Source organism: Lissotriton vulgaris, chromosome 7, assembly GCF_964263255.1.
Source record: "Lissotriton vulgaris chromosome 7, aLisVul1.2, whole genome shotgun sequence".
NCBI lineage: Eukaryota > Metazoa > Chordata > Amphibia > Caudata > Salamandridae > Lissotriton > Lissotriton vulgaris.
The window spans coordinates 1,502,786,550-1,502,804,382 of NC_141695.1; the positions used below are offsets into that span (position 1 = coordinate 1,502,786,550).

At 42.4% G+C, this 17,833-nt stretch overlaps 1 protein-coding gene across 1 annotated transcript in view; it reads right to left on the bottom strand.

The window, feature by feature from the left end:
• Positions 1–17,370, bottom strand: part of NFS1 (NFS1 cysteine desulfurase) — a 588,248-nt gene extending 570,878 nt beyond the window's left edge. Inside the window, exon 1 of the mRNA XM_086932345.1 lies at positions 17,207–17,370. Within this exon, the coding sequence (XP_086788471.1) occupies positions 17,207–17,300 (94 nt within the window). The 5' untranslated portion in view covers positions 17,301–17,370. The remainder of the gene's footprint in view (positions 1–17,206) is intronic.
• Between the last annotated feature and the right edge of the window lie 463 nt (positions 17,371–17,833).

Below are 17,833 nucleotides of genomic sequence, written 5' to 3' on the forward strand. Positions count from 1 at the left end.
TTGCTCTGGCTTCTTTCACATCACAGATCACATCAAGATGCACGCCCATATACCTTTCATGTTATTAGACTACTGGAAGTGCTTAGTCCACACAGAGAGGGTTGCATCGTTTCTATGCCTTAGTTTTAATTCAGTAAGGTTTATACCGGGTTAGCAACAGGACCTAAAGCTGCCCAATAACTCATTATATTTTTCAAAAACTATCCAGATATAAGGGAAAGCTCTGAAGAATAGTATACCTGGATAGAAAGATATTGAGCAGAGGCCAATTACCATGATTGATATAGACCAAATGTTTTCCTGAATTCTCCCACTTGATATATGGCAGAAATGCAAAAAGTAAAACTTTGAAGATTGATTGGAAGAAAATGTATACTAAATAAAGCTGATGGTCAAGTGACTGATAAAATAGCAGCCCTGCCAGGAAATGTAATGGTTAGAATGCAAAGCCTCAAAAAATCTAATTGCCCACTCTATGGCGTGTCAGATTTTATCAGGGCGAGCTATTTATAAGACCCACTCATCCGTTCTGGTGAGTGAACTCAAGTTGGAAAGGAACAGGTGTTCTGTTCATTCAGAAAGTGAATGAGCAATTAAAGCACCTTTAAATCTTGTTTTTATCTGGACACATTTTCTGTCTGTTCAATGACAGAGGTCAAATGTCAGTTTTTCTTTTTATTAATTGCTGCTTATCTTACACTGGAAAATGGTGTTTACTTTTTTTTCTTATCGCAGTTAGAGGAGTTTGTCAAGTGATCTATCTGACAATCATTGTGGAACAAAAGGCTGTACAATGTGATTTATTAAACAGCTTGTAAATGAATAGCGCAAATATTTCAAAATATATCAATAATTAAAAAAGCACTTTTTTGTCCACGTAGTGTGGGGGACTGGCGACGTCAGACATTCTGTCCTTTTACCAAGCATTCCACATTCTGGTCCTGAACGAATGGTGGTATGGGGACAGGGGAGACCCAGCCTATGCCCTTGAGCGATATCTAATGGACCCTGAGACGCTCCACACTATTCTATACTCAGCGCGGTTGAGGAAGACGCTGCCCAGGGCTACGCAATTAGTCTTTCAAATCTGGAGACAGTCGTTGCGGCGCATGGGATGGTGGGGCAGGCTTACGGGGGAGACCCCACTCTGGCGTAATGGGAGGCTGCCGGCGCGGACATCGCTGCGGGGCTTCCGAACCTGGGATTCTATAGGAATCTCCACCCTTGGAAACGTTCTGAAGGGTACGTCCCTTAAGTCCTTTTAAGGAGCTCAGTGAAGAATTTAGTATGCCCCGAACGCAGTTCTTTAAATACCTACAATTCCGTCATGCCATTGTGCCCACATTGGAGGGACTGGACTCCTTGCCTGAATTTAGTCCGATAGAGGCGAAGGTGTTCATGGGAGACCTGGAGGAGAAGAAAATTTCCCGAATTTATCAAACACTAGTCAAGCATTGCTCCTCCTTTCTCCAGACTCTGCGGGACTCCTGGGTCAGGGATGTGGGGGAGCTAGAGGAGGAAGATTGGAGAGAAGCCCTCGAGTCCCCTAGAGGTGCGGCCATAGCGGTGCGTCTGAGATTCATCCAGTTTAAATATTTGCATAGGGCCTATTACACCAGGGAGAGATTGTGGCGGGCTGGGTTGATTGAGTCCCCAGTATGTTTGAGATGTGGGCAAGAAGTGGGCACCTTCCTACATACAGTGTGGAGTTGCGGTAATTTGACAAGGTTTTGGACTGGGGTGTGGGACTGCTTGTCTGAGGTGTTGGGCTGGGACCTCATGCGCGCACCTCTAAGTCGGGGCTTCTTCACGTCGTTGAAGGCGTTGGTGGCAATATATATAAGAGACACTTACTCCTGCTCAGTTTTGCAGTTGCAAAGAGAGATGTGGCTCAGGCATGGAAAGACCCCCGGGCTCCCAAGGTGGTGGTTTGGAAAAAAGGCCTCAATTTTTGCATGGGGCTAGAGCGACCATTGTTTGAGGCCAGGGGCTGCCCCAGCAAACATTACAAAATATGGAAAAGATAGGCAGATTACAGGGGACTCTGGCTGGAGCTGCCAGCATTGTTAAGAGACGCAGAAGGGCAGATGTGATGGGGACATGGGGCCGAACAGATACACACCACTATATGTATATATATATTTTTTTTTCCACAGGAATAAAAGAGACATTGTGCGGGGGAGTGGGGGGGTCTTGGGTTGAGGGCGGGGGCGGTGGGTGGGAGGTTCAAGGCTATTGATATCAGAAGTTATATAGATCGCTGATTATATTGTGATTTGTATGTGGCAGTTCCTCCGGGGTACGGAGTGCTGTGACCTTTGTACGATCTATCAATAAAAAAAAGAGTTGTTAAAAAAAAAAGCACTTTTTTGTGATTCCGAATTGTGATGCTAACAAAGATTTAAATAGGAGCAAAACAAACTTTATTTGGTGATGTGCAAATAACAAATATTTGCAGAAACTCAATTTCTAACATTGTTTGTACACTATATATTTTTAACAGGTAAAAGTGAATGTCAGTGGGAAATTTTGTGGCCATTTAAATGGAAAATCTGCTAATTGCAAATGACTGTTACCACTTCATGCATGTTTTTAATAAAAGTGATAGTTTTTAAACATGATTTGAGAAACATTCCTGCCCTCGTCTTGATGACAATGCTGTTGATGAACTAAGAGGCAAGTTACAAATCATGTGTATCCTATATGTTGCTAGATTTGTATTATATATGAAGTTTAGTCTATTAAATAAAACAACATTTTTTTGTACAGCAGGCATGCTGAACTTGCATGTTTGAAGGTGTCCTCTTATGTGATAAAAAAATAAAATGGTGGCTCAGTGAATTAAAATATTTGCCTACGGTCACATAATTTGAAATCAGTTTATGGATCAAGAGCATTATAATTAGGTCAAGTAGATTATTTTATGTCACTAGACCTGCAGGTGTAGTAAAATGGTTATGTTTTTTCGAGGACTGGATACTCGAAACCACTTTTACAGACCCCAGAATGCCCAAATAGATAATGGGTGCCACAAATGTAACGACCCTAGGAGTGCCCGTTACTACAGAAAACTACCAGAGGGTGCTCCATGTCACAAGGATTTGCCCAAGGGGGAAACAGGAATTCTTTTTAACAGAGGGTCACAACAACTGAACATAAAAGCACTGGTGCAACACAATATGTAGCACAATAAGAGTCAATATAGAATTAAATTCCAATAAATCGCAGAAGTAGAAGTGCCTTGATTTGATTTCTTCATTTCATTAGAAAAATGAAGCACCATACAGCCGACGCGTTTTGTCCCAGAATGGGACTTCTTCAGGGCGCTAACAGGAAGAGACTTCAAAATACACCATAAGATAAGCGAAGGTATAAGTGTAATACGGCACACAAAAAAGGCTTGTCTTTCCGGATAGAAGACAAGTAACTTGTTGGTCGTCCCAGTAAAAAAAAACTCAGCTGGTTTCGAAAGGTTTAATATGTATTGATCCAAAGTATAGAGTTTGACGTAAGGTTCGGTCTTGCAACTGCACGTGGTTTAGATTTAATGAGTACCAAAGAGGTTCAGGGGCCATCCCAATATATAGGCACAGGGAGTCCCAAAGGGAGTGGCGCTCGATCTATTTGTCATGCATTCAAACTGTGCAGAGCGTATCCATTCATAATAAGTCCATTTATCGGTATAGTGCCCGAATCATGATTTGATAGTGACGACCGTCAGTCTAGGATTCCAACATGCAGCGAACGTGAAGAGTTCTCCAGCAGGCATGCTGAACTTTCATGTTTGAAGGTGTCCTCTTATGTGATAAAAAAGAAAATGGTGGCTCAGTGAATTAAAATATTTGCCCAGGGTCACAATTTGAAACCAGTTTATGGATCAAGAGCATTATAATTAGGTCAAGTAGATTATTTATGTCACTAGACCTGCAGGTGTAGTAAAAGGTTTATGTTTTTTCGAGGACTGGATACTCGACACCACTTTTACAGACCCCAGAATGCCCAAGTAGATAATGGTTGCCACAAATGTAAAGACCCTAAGAGTGCCCGTTACTACAGAAAACAACCAGAGAGTGCTCCATGTCACGATTTACCAAAGGGGGAAACAGGAATTCTTTTTAACAGAGGGTCACAACAGCATAATGATATGTGCTCTTCGTTGAGCCCTACTCTTTTTAATATTTATATGCAGCCGTTAGCTGATATAGTCCATTCATTCGGTCTGGACATAATAACCTACGCCGATGACACGCAATTAGTCGTGTCTATGAATCAGGCAGACTCTTCCCCTTCCAATCTAAGTAACTGCCTGATAGCAGTGGCTCAGTGGATGGCAACCTCGCATTTAAAATTAAATAGCGAGAAAACTGAGCTCATGGTGTTAGGTAACTCAACCATCCCCATTCCTTTGCTACACTGGCCACCATGTATGGGCCCTACGCCTCAACCAAAATGCCATATAAAGAGCTTAGGCATTTGGCTCGATTCCAACCTTAGCTTCATGCAGCAAGCTACTACTCTCTCTGCCACATGCTTTGGGCTAATGCGTATGCTGAGAAAAGTGCTGCCTCTTCTCCCTTTTGAAGCTCGCAGAATAATGGTTCAAGCCATCATTTTGTCCCGCCTAGACTACGGGAACTCCCTATACTTAGGTGCCCCTGCTTTTACAATCAAAAAGCTACAGGTGACTCAAAACGCTGCAGCTCGTCTCCTGTTAGGCCTCAATAAACGAGACTCATCCATCATTGCCCTAAGGAAACTGCACTGGCTTCCGGTCAGGGCCAGAGTGCTGTTTAAGTCTCTCTGCTCTATGCACAAAGCCATGTGGAAGAATGCCCCTACTATGATTTGTTCCCTGGCAAAACCCTACCTTCCTCACAGGTCCCTAAGATCTAGCACTGCCTTCCTGGCTACTGTCAACAAAATCAGACGGACCAGATGGGGCGGGAGTTCCTTCTCCTGGAACGCCGCAAAAGAATGGAACTCTTTGCCCACCTCCCTTCGCAGTGAACCTAACCTCCTAAAATTCCGGAAGGATTTGAAAACCCACCTGTTCATCTAATTCTTTCTTTCTTTTAGTATGACGGTACTTAGCGCTACGAGGCCTCTGGGTTGTTTGCGCTCTACAAAACCCGATTAATAATAATAATAATAATGTCCAATAATGGCCACAATGCAAAATATTATGCTAATAACAATACTTATCGGAGACAATAACAAATCTACTTTGGCAGACAGGCTAACGGATCTCAGATGGTAACAGTTCCATTGCCTAATTATGATGTTGTCCAATGGGGTAACCCGGGAGTAGAGAGAGAGGAATGGGTGGAAATTCCAGAGGAAAGGGTTGAAATTCCAGTGAATCCAAGAGGGCCATATGTTGAAGCAATTCTTTTCTATTCGGCAGATTCTTAAAGCGCATGCCTACCCGATCAGGGCTTCTGGGCGCTGCCTGAACTAGCTTGAGAAGGAGTACCTAAGGGGACTAAGGGAAAATATGGGTTTTTAACTTCTTTCTAAAGCGCACAAAGTTCTCTTCTATTCTCAAGTCAATGGGCAAAGAATTCCAGAGTATGGAAACAAGAAAAGAGAAAGCGCGGCCTCCACTTCTAACTCTTCTAACCCTAGGATAAGTAAGAAGGACCAAATAGTATAAGGGCAGAAGACTAAAGTCCTCTTGGACACTAGGGTTGCTAATGCCTTAATTTATCACAACATTATCCCACCTGCACCCCTCTCGAGAAAATATAATACATCTGTGGGATTTTCTAATGTATTTGTGCACAGTCCCATCTCTGCACAACTGACATACCATTGGCCGAATAACTGATAAACATTGTTTTGTATTGACAGACAAAAGAGCTCTTAACTTGTTGGGTATAGACTTACTTCGAAAATTACATGCAACAATAAAATGATCGCAGATGGCATACATCCTGAATGTACAGAAAACTGTCCTTCTCCCACCAATGTCTACTTCGCCCTACCCCAAACTACAATACTTGAATGAGTGTTTTACAAAGTAAACAACAAATGTTTAGGCCTCCATCAAGAATGATTGGGATGTATAACAATAGCACCTGAACAAATGACTTTGAAACAAAACGTCCCTCTCCCATGGGTGCCATAGTACAGAATATCACCAGAAAGAACAGGCAATGGAAATAGTGATACAGGACTTACTTAAGACAGAGTGAAAACAGAGACACAGGACTACCCTTGCAATAGCCCAATCCTTGCTGTATTATTTAAAAGAAAAAGAAATAAAAGGAGGACGATGACCCCATTAATCAAGATATTTTGGAAGTTTGTGTTTTTTATTCGCAGGCACTAAAAGCTTTCAGTTGACACCAACCACCACTCTTGTACAATACATAGGGAAATATTATTTGCCAGCACCAGCGAACCTGACTTTGCTTCTGACACCATTTCCCTATTACACTTCCTAGGTACACATAGCCACAAGTTCTCTAACCACTAATTTGCAGTTTGTTCAACAGGAGGTTGCCTATTTAGGACACCTCCTGTCAAAGGGGGAAAGGAGACTTGACCCTCTAAGAGTGAAAGTTGTACTGAATATTCAACCTCTTACAACAAAAGCAAGCCTTGCCAGGTATGACAGGCCATTGCAGAAAATGGATCAATAACTTTTCCCTTCTTTACAAAACTTTACCGTGGTTAACTGAACACCAGAATCGTGTTCTGCAAATCAAACAGGCACTTTGTGACAATCCTGCTCTCGGAATTCCTGACTATACTAAAGAGTTTCATCTTTTTGTACCTGAACAAGATGGGTGGGCACTTGCTGTTTTTATACAACAGGGCGGCAGGAAAAGACACAGCACTTATGTTTTTTGCCAGCATGGCTGTGTGCAACTGCAGCAGTGGTTGCTTCCTTAAAACAAGCACAAATACTGATTCCAGGGCACAAAGTACATATGTATGAAAATCACTCTGTAGAAATATTGTTAAACAAAAGGCAAGCAACATTTGACAAATGTCAGACTAACATTGTAAGTTGTGCTTGTTCAGTACTCATGTTACCATTTAATCTAGTGACGCTCTTGCTCCTTCCCTAGAAAGATACCGACACGCTCCTAGACGGTGTATTGATCACAGAAGAACAGACCAACGAGAGAATGGATTTACAGACACACTAATAGAAGAACGAGATGGTGACTTCAGGGTTGCCCACTGCAGCCTATACAGTTACCAAATAACCAAATGTCATTGAAACTTGTAGACTATTAGAATGAATGGCACAACCTGCTGAATTAATAACATTAACAAGAGATGAGCACTGGATTAATTGTGAACATATATGTTGATAGCCAATATGAGTTTGGAGTAGCGCATAATTTTGGCAGGTTTTGGTAAGAAAGAGGTTTCCCAACGTCTCAAGGAATAAAAATACAACATGGTCCACTGACTGTTAAATTACTGAATGCTTATTACTGCCTAAATAAGTAGCTATCATCAAATGTCACGCACAAAAAAGGATAGTAGATGACATAAGCCTAGGGACTGATTTTGCTGTGGAGATAATCTAAGAGACTGCACAGAATGTTATGTCATTAGCATAGGTTTCCTATTGAATGTTTGTTAAAGAGAAAGAATGTGCATATGACTTCAGTGATAGGGGCATAGCAGATTTACAAAAACAAACAACTAAAGAGATACAAAAATGGCAACTATATGGTACCCTGGTGAATGGCTGTTGAAAAGATCAACATGGTTATCGATTCATGCTACCTGACAAACTATTATATCCTATGACATTGATGATGCACGGCCCTTCCCATTTGGGCAGAAATGGCATTGTAAAAACAGCATGAAACCGTTTTGAGAAAAGGCTAGTTTATGGAAATTTTATCAAAGGCTACACTACTAAGCGATGCAATGCTATGACCAGAGCTAAATGCTTTCTGAAATAATTCTTTCCTCACTTTGGTTTGGATTACAAGTGACAACAAGGTGTACTTTGCCATTAACTTTTGAATTGGTTTTTAAGGCAATGAGAGTACCACATAAATGGCATTGTGTATATCACCGAGAAGCAGTCTGTTCCATTGAAAGAGGAAATGGCAAACTGAAGGCCAATATAGGTAAAGTACACACAGAATACACATTGACTTGGGTGGATGCCTTCTCACTTGCCCTTATGAGTATGCGAACTACCACAGATACTGCAACACGTCTCAGTCCACAATAAGTAGTGACTGGACGGTCAGAAAACATTGCTAGCAACACAAATAACTCATAACTGCTTCAAGAGCAATATTTTGAATAGATAAGACGTCTTTCTGCCATTAATGAACATGGGAACACACCTGGCCATTGCTTCTGCAGGGGTCTCTGTATAATATTTAACCTTATGAATGGATGAGGGTCAAGAACTTTCAGAGATCTAATTGCCTACAACCACGTTGGAACTGTCCCACACAAGTTCTGTTGGCAACAGAAACAGGCATGAGATATACAGGATATAAGAATTGGATCCATGCCTCAAATGTGAGAAGAGCTCCTTTGCCTCATACCTTGCCATCAACTGCAGCACAAAGGCCTGCCCCAAAGACTGTGCCCCACAGCCCATCAAGGACATTGGTCCTCGATACAACATATGCCCACGACCACAGTAGGTCCAGCTTCTTGACTCAACCAACTATAGTTTTCTATCAGGTCCAGAGCCTTGAAGTACTGGTGACCTCACAGCCTAGTGATGGTGTCGAATAAGAAACAAAGGGGCACAACTGCTCAGGAGAAATATTTAGGATAAAAAGGAAATTTGCTGACCAAAAGAATTGTGCATACCATTTGTTCTGATCAACATTACTACCCTAACAGCCCTTGTCATCTACTTGTATGATATATACGTCCTGAAATTATTGGATTCAAATACCACGCTTACTGAAGATCTGCACGACCCCCGTTACAAAGATTGCCACAAAGACATTGCCTAACCGATTATGAACATCTATCAGAAAGAATTAAATGTCTCAGATTGTTAGATTCGTCTAAAACACCCTTCTGTAACTCAACACGGAATGCCTTTGTTGCCTTCGACGCTTAATGATTATTGTTATATTCTAGTTAAAGCAGCGATCACCTGGTTTTCTGGCCCACAGGGTACGGATGTCAGATGCAGAGATGAAACAGTGGTACCGTTGGATTCTTCCACCAGAATTGAAGGTTCACCCTACAGAGACAGCTTCAATGACAGGGTCATGAGTAAAAGACATAAACAACTCATCCTAGAGATGAATAATTCGAATTCCAACACCCTCCCCCTTATTTAACAATCACCCGGCTTTACGGGTAACAAGAGGACATGGGCAGTTATGTCTCACATCAAATGGATCGTGAGAGATGGAAAAGAGTAACTGCACCCATGTTTTCAGTCTTGCCAATGCCTCTTGGCCCTCGTTATCGGTAGAAGCAGGGTAGGTCATTTATTTTGTCTGTGGACAAAAGGAATACCCTTGTCTGCCCAAAGGTTGGGGGAGCGTTGTTTTATCTGAGCCTAGTGCTTCTCCATATTTGCCACCATTTTAAGGAGCATGTTGGTAAAAATCTGCAAACAAACAGTATGGGTAGAGGAAGAAGAGGAGAAGCAGACAGATACCTCTGCTCATTAGTTCTGTAATTTGGCACTAGTAATACTATTTCTTCACTATTTGGAGCCTGGGGTTGGACCACATTTTAGGTAATAATCGTATTTATGCAATAATAGTTTTAGTTTATGTTCAAATATGCTTCCTGTTTGCTATCAGGCATGTACCAAATTGTGCATTCTCCCACTGAGTAATGTTTAAGTTTCAAGCGTCATCATACAATAGGAGAGAAAGTGACTTCACTAATGCATAAAGTATTGTATAGCAAAAGTTATCACATGTTGTACAGTTATTCAAAGGGTGGTTTGTTGGAGCAAAACTGGGATATTGAACAACTATTTTTTTATGTTGTTGTCTTCACTGTGATTTCATAAACCCTGCAGCTGACAAACCCTGGCTTTTGCAGTTAGGCCTAGGAGAGTACAAATCCATGAACTGTTTATCCTGGTAGCTTCTCCTTTGTTTTAGGAACTAAAGGATCAGGTAGATAAGAAAGGACAATAAACAGCTGATGTCAAAACTGCACCTGTCCTCAGCACTGTGACAAAGTATTCATGCTTTGATAAGATTCCTCTGTTATTCTTCAGCGTAACTTACATATTTTATTTAGCACACACAGTCCTACGCGACTATTTCAATACAGCTCTGTCTGGAAAAATATACCTGGATGGTGAATATTTTGTATCTCTCAGGTTTAAACTTAAATAAATATACCTCCAAAACTGTTCTTGATTGCCCTCTCTCTCATCAACAGACAAGTGAACCTGATTTGAGTGTTCACAGTGTTTAAGAATGAGTTGTAAAACCCTTAGCCTCATCAAGTAAGTTTTATCTGCTTGTCCTGGCTGACCTGAGATAGTCAATAACCAAAAATGTATAACTTGGCTTACAAATTGAATATCATTAGTATTTGGGGCCTGTTGACTCAAATGTTAAACGGCACAAGATACTTCCCAGTAACCGCGCCTGCCCTAGGACCCCAAGAAAATACCTCAGGACAGAAAGGCCCTACGGATGGAGGAAGGAAGCACTAACAAGCATTTACAATGCAATGGTCTCGGCATTATTAAAGGTAGAGCTATTGGCATTGCTCATGAATTATTATTTTTTTTAATCTTAAATAAACAGCATTGTCATTTACATTGCCAATAGCTTAATCGTTAAATAAATGTCATTTACAATGCCAATAGGTTAATCGCTCGCAAATGCATGACCTATTGCATTTACACCCACACAGAGCCACCCACAGAGACCCCCACACACACACCTTTCACAGAGACCCAAAAACACACACCCACAGAGCCCCCCACACACACAGAGCCCCCCACACACACAGAGCCCCCCCCACACACAGAGCCCCCCACACACACACACAGAGCCCCACCCACAGACAAACACAGAGCCCCCCACACACACACAGCCCCCCCACACACAGAGCCCCCCCCCACACACACACACACAGAGCCCCCACACAGACACACAGAGCCCCACACAGACACACAGAGCCCCACACAGACACACAGAGCCACACACAGACACACAGAGCCACACACAGAGCCCCACACACACACACAGAGCCCCCCCACACACACACACAGCCCCCCCCACACACACACACAGCCCCCCCACACACAACTACATACACACACACACACACACACACACACACAGCCCCCCCCCACACACACACACAGAGATGAGTGGGTGGCTCATTTTCCAAAGATTTTCAGTGGTCCCTTAGAGGGTACTAGTGATGAGGTACGTTCAATGGGTAACCCCTTTGTGGAACCCATATTTCCCATTGACCTCCTTTTCGACCACAACGAGGTCATTACCGCGTTGTCATCTTCAAAAACTGGTAAAGCTCCTGGACCGGACGGGGTTCCGCTGGATATCTTTGCACATAACCCAGAACTCTGGACACCCCTTATTACTCAGGTCATGTCAGCAATTACAAAAACTGGCTTAATAGATTCATGGTCTACCTCTATTTTGCTCCCTATATTCAAGAAGGGTGATCGCAACAATCCCGCTTGCTACAGGCCGATTTCCCTCCTGGATTCCTTGGGGAAAGTCGCTGGCCGGCTGATTCTGGAACGCCTCCAGGATTGGGCATCCTCTAATAACATCTTCACAGACCTCCAGTACGGTTTTCATGAGGGTCTTGGCACTGTTGAGCAAGCGTTGAATTTGGCTCTTCTAATTGGTAAATATGTGGGGGCTAAAAAAGGTAACCTTTACCTAGTTTATGTTGACCTCAGCGCAGCATTTGACTGCGTCATACAGACCAGGCTGTGGTCCATTCTAGGCGATTTGGGTGTAGATCCCGCCCTTATTCAATTTCTCCGCGAACTGTATTCGGACGCTACTGCGTGCGTCAGATATGGGATCGGCGGAGAATTAACTCCATCATTTCCTGTTGTTAAAGGAGTTAGGCAGGGCTGTGTCCTGGCCCCCTTTCTTTTCAATTTATACACTAATGGCCTGGAAGCAGCCATGCTTGAAGGGAGTCAGGATCTTCCATCTATTAAACAACGCCCCTTTCCCCCCTTGTTATAGGCGGATGATTCTGTAATCTTAGCCAGAACATTAAACCAGCTACAAAAACAGCTAAATAAATATTGCCATTTCATGCTCTCCCTAGGCCTAAAAGTAAATAAAAACAAAAACTTTTGTTATGCACCTTGGCCCCAAGGCGAAGCACCCTAAGTCAGTTTCTATAGACCAAGTCAGGTTGGAACGTACTAGAGAATATCCCTATTTAGGAATTTTAGTTGACGACAAACTTTCTTGGAAACAAGCCATGTCAAGTAAAAAGCTACTCTTTCAAAGAGCAACCTCTGCCCTAGTCTCCTTCTCTAGGAAACTGGGTAAACCTGCCCCAGGAGAGTTGCTAAAAATGTACCACGCAAAATGTCACAGCGTAGCAACCTATGGAGCAGGGGTTTGGGGTTATGCTGCTACAGACACTCTGCAGACGGTCCAGAATGGGTTTTTAAAATATCTATTGGCCCTACCACAAAGTGCCTCAACGTACGGTTGCCACGTCGAGCTGGGCATCGATTACCTGACAGACAATATCAAATGCCAGCCGATCTTGTTATGGCACCGTATTTGGTCAAAAACGCAATGTCATCTCACCCGTTCTCTGATAACTGACTGCTTGTCCTTAACAAATTGGAATAAAATCCTCTGGCTTTTCTATGTCTCTAATTTCCTTAAAGACCTGAATCGTACATCTTTCTCAGACCTGTGCTCACTGGTAGATATCACCAGGAAAGATCTGAAAAAAAACTGTGCTTAAGCCATCTGAGAGAATTACGCCTCGCACAAGAAGTCACGAAAACCTCAAATGTACAGATTCTTTCTGTCCAGACTGTTTTGGGAATTCAGCCATATCTATCTTACCACCTAACCAACCACGAAAAATACGTATTGACTAGGTTTCGCTTTGATTCCTTTTTCCGCCTAGTTACTTTTCCAACAGCAAAGGACTGGTCGTATATCCTCATGAAATGCCCTTGCGATGGTTTATCATCTCAATCAACAATCCATGTTATACTGTTTTGCAGATACTATGAGATTCCGCGCAAGCGCTGGATCATTCCTTTACTCCGGAAACTGGGATTGAGAACTTGTCGACCTGCTTATTTAGCTCTGCAGTTCCTGGACTCTCAATATATTGCCAAATGCGTAGCTTGCTTCTTAAAATCATGTCTGAGAATTCGCTGTAAACATTGAAGTATTTTATTTTATCTGTTCTTGTTCCCACGAATTGTTTTTAAGTATGGTTTTTAATCCTTAAAGGTTTTCTTACTGTTTTTAATGTTACATTGGTTTTTTATATGCACTGTATATTTTATTCTTGTACTTTTTATGGTTACATAACATGCAACCGAATAAAAGTTTACGAACGAACGAACGATGTTGAATGATCAAGGTTGTTGGGGATGCTGCAAGGCATCGCATATCTGGTCACAGTAAGTTCCAGGGTTACTTGTTACATGCAAGTATTGTTTTCACCGACCCACACAGTAAGGGAGGCGGCCCTATGGCCTTCCTTGAATACTTCCCCTATATGGTTTGATTCTCTGAGCAGACTGAAAGCCATGCTGTTACAGAAGGATGTAGCCTTAGCCTGAGAGGCTTTTGATCTCCAGGTTGCAAGGTCTTCAGCTGAGATACAGACAATAGTCCGAACGAACGTCCCGCTCCATTTTGGGGAAATGGTACATCGTATCTTTAACATGTCTGATACAAGTGGGATTGGGCACCTATTTAAGAACATAGGTTCTGGACTATTGAGCACCTTTCAGACAATTTTCGGAGTTATCCCATCATTTATACACTCCGTATTGGAAAGCGTTTTTGGAGGGCTTCCAGTGGTCCTACTCCTTGTAGTGGGTATCCTGGTTTTAATTTTCATGCTACGCAATGGACATTCCAGCTTCCAAGGAGATGGAAAAAGCACTCCTGGTGCGACATTGCCGTGAACACGTGGTACTCCATGTGGGAACTCCTGGGCTTCAGGAGCTAAGCAAGCATTGGTTCCTATCGTTCAGATCAGTCTGGGTAGACTGCATCTTGCCTGTGCTCCAATGCCTATTCTGCGGTTAAGAATGCGTGTTGGACATATGTCTAGCCCTTCTATCGGCTGCGCCACCGGACATAGATGTACTACTGGACCCCATTAAAGGCCCAAGTATTACAGTGTCCTTAGAGTATTCCCATGTTGATGTTGGCATTCTTAGAACCACCACAGAATGCTTCTGCTCCTGTCCGAATGGACACCAGCTCTGCAACAGGTTCACAGGTGTCTGGAGTGCTTCCTCAACGGCTGCTGTGGGAACCGGAGAAGATCATCTTTGCTCCACTGACCTGATCTAAGATGTGTTAAAGGGACAGTCATGTGCTAAGGCAAGCAACAGTGATGCTGCGTCTCCCACACAGGACACATAAGCATTTGACTCTCTGTGTAATGAGAACAATTCGGCCTTTTCCAAAACAAGCCAAATCGGAATTCGGAAACAGCATTTTGTTTTATTTTACTCTCCTTGCTCTCACTGAGCACTATGGCTTTCGATGTGCTCAGTTGGTCTAAACAGTATATCGACTATATAGATTACTTATCGACCATTTTAAACTTTGTACATCGTTTTTTCTGTTTACCATGATTTTTTACATGTTTTTAACTATTTTTTATGCTCATAGACAGGCATATTTTACCATTAGTTTATCGTCCTTCGGATGAGGAGTGGGTGTTATGAGCCCCAATGTACCTCAATATAGGTCTGGGTAGTTGTACGACCTTTGAGCTACTTTTGTCCTACGTTTCTCTACGCAACGGCTCTGGCGCTGACCTATGCCTAGTTACGTGCCGAATAAATGTTGTGTTTTCTTTGAAAATTAGTCTCAATTATTATTCATGAGGATTCTTGGTATACCACAGCAGGATTTCCATCTTCTGTAAAATAACTCTGTTAAAAATAACTGCTATTTTCATCCTTGGACGACAGGCCCACAGCGCCATTTCACATCTAGGTTGAACCCCTGAGGGTACCTTTCGGGTCTATAAGCACCACATCTTAGCTGGGCAAACCAGAGGAGAAGCTTGCATGCTGACACGAGGTGCTGAAGACCCTACAAGCAAAAGCGCCAGCACGCAGTGGTCTGACATCCCTTGCAGAGTGTCCAACTTGAGAACAAGAAGGGGTCCTTAGTTCTTTCCCATCAGGTAAAGGAGTTGGCTCTTTCCAAGGGGATTCTTGGTTTCACGCCTACATACATGCTAGGTACTTAGCTAGGGTTTGCATTTTAGGAGTACGCTTCATTACTGCCATATATCAATATGCATGCATATATTCACTATTTTAGCACCATGGTAGAAATTCTACCTTTTATTTACTCTGTTGGTGCTCGGAATTGTATATATGGTTGTCGCAGCACATGTATTTTATATTAGAATTATGCTGGTTCAATAAATGCTTATTGAAAACGCCCCCCTTGCTTATTCTGTGTCTTTCTCTGATACCAAGTGAGCACAAGAGACTAAGTGAAAAGTAGTACTGTTCCTACGATCCTGAAGGATCAAGGGTTGTCTTGTTGGATAGTTGACAGAAACTATTCGCTCCTTGGTAAGGGTTGGGGGCTTATAGTGCCACTGTGAGCAGCTGGTCTAAAGGCTAACATATCCTCTGGAGAGTGTCTGGAATCAGTCTGGACACCTATCCCTTAGTTTATGTTGTCTAAACGCAAAGATACTATATATAGGAACAAAACAATACAGATGACTCACCAAGAGCTAGGTAGTTCACTACTTAGCATCCTCCAAATGTACTTACAGAGTCCCAAGAATAACATGACATACTGACATTTCAAATGAAAGAACACCTTCCAGTCTGAGCAGTAACAGACATTTAAGACAAACAACAAACTAAGATACAACCCAGCAATACTGCTGCAATGTGTTTAAATGAAATGCATGAGTTCTGTCACACTTCTAATTTGGATGCTTAGGTGTTTGACAGTTATTTTGTTGGGGCTTAGTCGTATCCTACGCTCTGCATGACATCTAATACAAATATGTGAAAGTAGACAGCTGACAATACTTCAGGGTGTTCTAAAATGACAATAATAATTTAACCCCTTGGATGCAGGTTTATTTCCCGAGCTGTGCGGGAGAAATAAATGGCCAGCAGGATTCGGACGGCTCCTGGCCATTGTGCGCACACGCCCACCGTGACACATGACGGCCGAGAGCCGTCATGAGCATACAAGGGGTTAAACATAACACAATCTGTAATCATTTGGATTTCTTATTCATATTTTAGATTGGGGGTATTTTGATCTTTAAAAAGTCCAAAAAGGCTTAAATGAGGCTCTAAATGTACACAACATTGGTGTAATGCTGGTTTACCCAGCACTGAAAACTTATTATTGCAGGCTTCCCCAACAGGTAGCTCGAGAGCTACCTGGAAGTAGCTCTACTATGTGTAGCCCAGTCCCTAAATTAGAAGCTGCTGCTTGGTTCAATATATGTATTTCATAATTAAAAAGGGTATTTTTCCAATATGAAAACGTGTACATCTTTAGAACTCATACGCTGATAATAAACCATGCAATAATACTAATGTTAGTATCTAGGTGCACACAGCATTGCTGCAATGGCTGTCGTGTATCACCAACGTAGAAGTATTCCAAATTAAATGGAATTGAGGTGATCACTGCTGGTAATATCTCATGGGATGGCGAATAACGTAATCTTGCCTGACATGTTCACTATTACAACATTAATAGTATTAGTAGCTCAAGATGATTTACATTGAACTGAAATAACTTATTACAGAAAAGGTATGCGTCCCATGGTCAAATGATGTCAGCCCAATAATAGGTAGGTACACATGGTGGACACATATACTGAAACTGTAAGGGGGTGCGCCACGCTACGCCAACTATCCCAACTTCAGAAAAGCAATACGCAGTTGGCACGCATTACTATTCAGGCACTGAGCAAACCGTTTCGTTGATCACGAGTACATGCACATACTTCCCCAATTCGCCGCCTTCAACACCTAATTTTTTCTCTCTCTTTCACTTACTCGCTACTCTCGTTACTGCTCCTCTCACCGAGCAGAATGGGGCTCGAAGGCGCCCGCAAAAGAGCACAGCACAGCCTGTTATTTGCCTGAGCATGGTATTGACCTTAGATAATGAACAGCGCACTTACGCAAGCAACGCAGCACGAGTACTTGGGGGACAAAACATAGGAAGCGGCGACAAAGACGTAGGACAACAATTTGATGTGCCTTCAAGAGTCTTTACCGTATAAATACCAAAAGCATATGTGCATTTCCTCGCGGCCATATTAAGAGTAGATAATGTGTAAGTATTATTTCTGTCACGCACCCTTGCGACGTAGCCTGATGCAAAGAGTCCTAGTTTTGCAGCGGGTACTCTCGATCTATCTTGCTGTTCAGCGATAGGAAATTATTTAAAAAAATGTGCAACGAGGAAATCGACGTCGGAACATGTCTGATTTCGTAATCATGACAGGCACTTTAGTATGGCCACCAAAGTGGAATCTTTTTCAGCAGTCCATCATGTCCCACCTACAGACATAAATGACATAAATGCCAGTTTAAGTTTTCTAATTTATGTATGACATTTCAGTTGTTTCAAGTACGAATGATTGACCTTTTGCTGCCAAATGTGTGATCATTTCTTGT